General features: G+C 47.5%; 1 protein-coding gene across 1 annotated transcript; it reads left to right on the top strand.

Moving 5' to 3' along the window:
• The first annotated feature begins 1,339 nt into the window (after positions 1 to 1,339).
• Positions 1,340 to 3,868, top strand: Tex101 (testis expressed 101). The gene is made up of 5 exons (XM_027945970.2): positions 1,340 to 1,654; positions 1,777 to 1,920; positions 2,049 to 2,246; positions 3,217 to 3,348; positions 3,509 to 3,868. The coding sequence occupies exons 1-5, from the start codon at positions 1,591 to 1,593 to the stop codon at positions 3,736 to 3,738; spliced, it is 768 nt and encodes a 255-aa protein (XP_027801771.1). The 5' UTR covers positions 1,340 to 1,590; the 3' UTR covers positions 3,739 to 3,868.
• Positions 3,869 to 4,510: the final 642 nt, after the last annotated feature.

Below are 4,510 nucleotides of genomic sequence, written 5' to 3'. Positions count from 1 at the left end.
AGTGGCTCCTGCACATGGACTGCGGGGACCAAGTTGGTTTCCAGTGCCAAGGGCCTCTGGGTGGTGTTGGAGCAAGGGAAAGACTTGAGAATATGAGAGGTCATTTGGGTAGGCCATTTGGTTCAGTGGATAAAGATCAAGAGTTTAACCTCCTAGTGTGGCTGGAGAACCAGAGATAATGCTCCTCAAAGAGAAGAAAATGAGAAGCAAGGTCACTTGGATACGCACCCCACACCCTACACTGCAACGCCTGGGGCTGCCAAAGACCAAACCAACTCTCTTCTGCCAGCTTGCCCACTACTCACCTTCTGCGCATGCACACCTACCGGGTTGCCAGGGATTGGCTACTCTGTGGCCAATGAGGAGCAGAGATTCTCTAGACTCATCCAATGGAGTTCAGCCAATGCTTTTGCGTCAACCAATGGGACTTCGAATGTCCTGTCAGGCTGAGGCTGGCCCCGCCTTCCGTGTCTCTGGGAGCTGGATTGTGCGAGAAATACCAGCCCGCATGTTTGGCGTGGTGAGATTCTGGTGAGGTCATCCTGCAGCCAGCAAGAACTTGCTGCTTTAAAGGGGGGGAAAAAGGAGGAAAGGGACTTAGATTCCTGGATCTGGAAGAAAGGGAAGGCCCTGGGCCAGACTCTCAGGTCTGAGAGAGGAGGGCCTGAGGCCCAGACTCCCGGGTCGGAAGAGAGAGGACTGAGTTTTGAGCTCCCAGGTCTGGGGGAGGAGGGCTGGGCCTGGACCCCTGGGTCTGAGGGAGGAGGACTGGGCTGGACCCCTGGGTCTGAGGGAGGAGGACTGGGCTGGACCCTGGGTCTGAGGGAGGAGGACTGGGCTGGACCCTGGGTCTGAGGGAGGAGGACTGGGCTGGACCCTGGGTCTGAGGGAGGGGGCTGGGCTGGACCCTGGGTCTGAGGGAGGAGGACTGGGCTGGACCCCTGGGTCTGAGGGAGGAGGGCTGGGCCTGAGGGAGGAGGGGTGGGCCTGAGGGAGGAGGGCTGGGCCTGAGGGAGGAGGGCTGGGTCTGAGGGAGGAGGGCTGGGGGTTGGATTTTTAGGTCTGAGGGGGCGGGGTTATTAGCTCAGACTCCTCCATCTGAGGGAGGATGCTGGGGACTCTGAATCTTGGGTCTTGAGGGAATGAACCACTGCAACCCTAATTCCTGGATCCCAGGTAAGGTAGGGCTGGTGTCTCATAATCCTGGGTTCTGATGGAGTTAGGGGCTGAAGGCTGGCATATTAAGTCCTTGAGAAAATACTGATTTAAACTTGACTCCTGAGTGTGAGGGAAAAGGAGTTTTTGTGCCCAGACTCCTAGATCCAGTAGTTTAATGGTATTGGGTTGCCAGATTTCTTAGCCATAGGGAATGGGTGGTTGGGTCTGGGAATTACAGTCACGGAAATTAGGCATAATAAACTTTTCACCTTTCTTAAACTCACAAGTTAGGGACAGACTGACTTCAGAGGTCATAATCTTGTATACCATAAATCTACCCTAAAGCAGTATTTGCCAAAAACCTAGACATTACCTTTTCTACATCAAATCACAGATCTTGATCAGTTCTTCCTAACCTCTCTAAAAGAAGCCATGCAAGCCTACCATTTCCAGGATTTCCTGTTCCTCTTTCTCCTAGGAGTCTCCTCCTTGACATGTAAGTATGTGGGATGGGGAGAAGAGCCCCTGGGTCACAGAGGATGGATTTATGGTGAAAAGGGAGTCACTTTGAGAAGGGAGAGAAGGGCAAGGGTTATCTTTATCTCATTTTCTTTCCAGTGGCCCAACATTTGTATTGTCACAAGGGTGTGTATATGGATATAGAAGATGATCCAGCCCACACATTTAACTGGACCACAGAGAAAGTTGAGACTTGTGACAATGGAGAACTTTGCCAGGAAAGTGTATTAATGATTACAGCAGGTAAAAAGAAAGTGGAGCAGTTGGTTGGGTGGGAGAGAGGGTTATTTTGCCCATATCACTGCTGTTTCCCCTTCGCCAGGAGAGGCATGAGGCCTGCCATCCATTTTTCTTTCCTCCTCTCTCATCAGGGGACAAGACAGCCGTTTTGGCCACTAAGGGCTGCTTCGCGCAATTGATGGAGGCAATGACATTTGTCCAGCACACTTCATCTCCTGGTTTGACTGCAGTATCCTATAGTAGCTACTGTGAGGATCCACTTTGCAACAGCCGACAAAGCATAGTTGATTTTTGGAAAACACAAAAGACATTAGATGCCCCGGAAGTAGGTGAGATTGTATCTTTTTTCCTCTTTGTGTTCTTACTTGACCAAGTGGTACATGCACAAAAGGACCTCCCAGTCAAATTAATTTTCTCTAAACAGTTACCTTTGTGGGTCTAAGCAATGCTCAGAGTAGAGCTCTAGGACTTCAGTGAAGGCTGGAGTGTAAACTGAATTTGTATTTATGAAGCAACAAGATGTCTGCTGCTTTTTTTGAGTAGGGTGGTGGTATTTATTGTCAGTCTAACAATTTTGGTTCCTCATTGCTGCATGATGACAGCCCAATTCCCCAATTCAACCTCAAAGCTTATAATAATCTGACCTGTCTATCTTCTCACTTCATTTCCCTCTTTCATTTATTGTGTTCTATTTGGGGCTAATATTCAATCCTCAACAATGGAGGTGGTACTGGCCATTAAAAAGAAAAAAAAAACAGTTCAACTGTACTTGTGCCTACCTACTGAGTATTATCCCTGAAGTTTCTCAGTTTTTCATATCCACCAAGCTGCTTCACATCTCTTGAACTTTGTCCTTGCTGTCTTTTTTGTTACCCCGACCAAAACTCCATTTTTACATAGCTAACCTCTGTTCATTCTTCCTCTTAAATCAAGTTTCAGCTCTTTGAAAATATTTACCTAATTTTTTTAGGTAGTTAGGTCTTCCTCCATTCCTTTGCCATTATACCTTGAACATAATACCTACTGAGTTGCAGTTAATTACACGTCTCTCTCCCTATAAACAATGATGCTAGAATTGTATCCTTCTCATCTATCTTTAAACCTAAGCGCAAAGTTTGGAAGTAATGTGGATGGGTTTCTGACACAAAATCAGCTGGGGAAGGATGGGGAGGCTTTATTAATGGGCTTGATTAGAGTGGCATAGTCAGGAAAGGCTTTGGGAAAGGAAGGCAGCAAGGAGAGAATCCTTCAGAGGTGGGTGGGATATGTCCCTTAACTGTCCTTCTCTTCCTGCTCTAGAGACCACCAGTATGACAGCAACCCTCCACTGCCCAACCTGTATAGCTGTGGGGACCTGTTTAAGTGCTCCTTCTCTGCCTTGTCCCAATGGTACAAATCGATGCTATCAAGGAAAAGTTGAGCTCAGTGGAGGTAAAGTGAAATGAACATCTGATGGTGTCAGAAGCTGGAAAACCAGACATCTGAGTAGATCCTGACAGGGGCTGGCACTCAGAATTTCAAAGATGAGGGAGGATTGGCTTCTCCTCTGCTTTCCTAAAATATTCCTGTCTCCCCATCCTTTGTTCCATAGGAAGCATGGAATCATCTGTGGAGGTCAAAGGCTGTACAAGCATAATTGGTTGCAGGCTGATGGCCAGAATCTCATCAATCGGACCCATGGCAGTGAAGGAAGTGTGTCCTCATCAGTCTGTCTATCAATCCCGAAAGACTGAAAGTGGAGCCACTTGGCTTCTCGTTTCAGTTTGGTGTTTAGCATTACTGCTACCAACACTGCTGCAATCACTTATCCATTTTTCCTGAGAAGGCATTCCTATTCCTGTGTCTCAGGAAACTTTTGACCGTGAGGCTTCTGACTGCTGGTCATCAGTTGAAGGTAGAGATTTGAAGGGGAACAGAGAGAGAGGCTGTGGATATATTTGATATGTCTAATAAAATTTCCATTGTGATTTGTGAATACCTCAAGACTAGAAATGGAATTTTAGTGCTGAAATAAAATTTGTCTTCAACTCATACATTTTCCAAACAGGAAATATGAGACCTAGAAAATCCACCATGCGGCCTGCGCAATGGTTTCATTAATGAGGTTCTTGGCATAAAGTTAGTTAGAAGAGATCGAAATAAAACACACAGACTCAGTTACCTTATTTCTATTGCCAAGTCGGCTCCCCTCTCTGGCTCCAACCTCTAACCGCCCAGCAGGGCAGCAAGGATTACTCAGGGCTAGCAGGAGAGAGAGAGAGTGAACACGCCAGGGAGTAGCCTTTTATTGGGGAACAAGAAATTCAGGGGATAATTCCATCCAATGAAGGTTGAGGGGGGACTGCACTCCAAGGTCAGGGTCAGTGATTGGGCCCCCGGGGTCAGTGGTCAGTCACACCCCCACACGGACGGGTTCTCTCATCAGGAAAGGGCCGGGAAAATTCCGACACAGCCAGAAGCCTCAGACCCTTAAAGGGAGTCGCCCAGTCACGTGTCAGGATGGCTTCCCACAAGAAAACTTAGAACTGAGGGTTTTTTTTTTTGTTGTTGTTGTTTGTATTTACAGAGCTATGGAGAGAATCAAGACATGAAC

This window comes from Marmota flaviventris, chromosome 18 (assembly GCF_047511675.1).
Source record: "Marmota flaviventris isolate mMarFla1 chromosome 18, mMarFla1.hap1, whole genome shotgun sequence".
Lineage (NCBI taxonomy): Eukaryota > Metazoa > Chordata > Mammalia > Rodentia > Sciuridae > Marmota > Marmota flaviventris.
Note: the sequence above shows the minus strand (reverse complement) of the source record. Positions and strands in the feature narration are given on the sequence as shown.

Excerpts from the sequence above, each read along its gene's own strand:
- Tex101 (XM_027945970.2), top strand. The coding sequence starts at position 1,591 with ATGCAAGCCTACCATTTCCAGGATTTCCTGTTCCTCTTTCTCCTAGGA. Across the intron at positions 1,655-1,776 it reads AGGAGTCTCCTCCTTGACAT|TGGCCCAACATTTGTATTGT; the intron begins GTAAGTATGTGG and ends TTTTCTTTCCAG. Across the intron at positions 1,921-2,048 it reads TGTATTAATGATTACAGCAG|GGGACAAGACAGCCGTTTTG; the intron begins GTAAAAAGAAAG and ends CTCTCTCATCAG.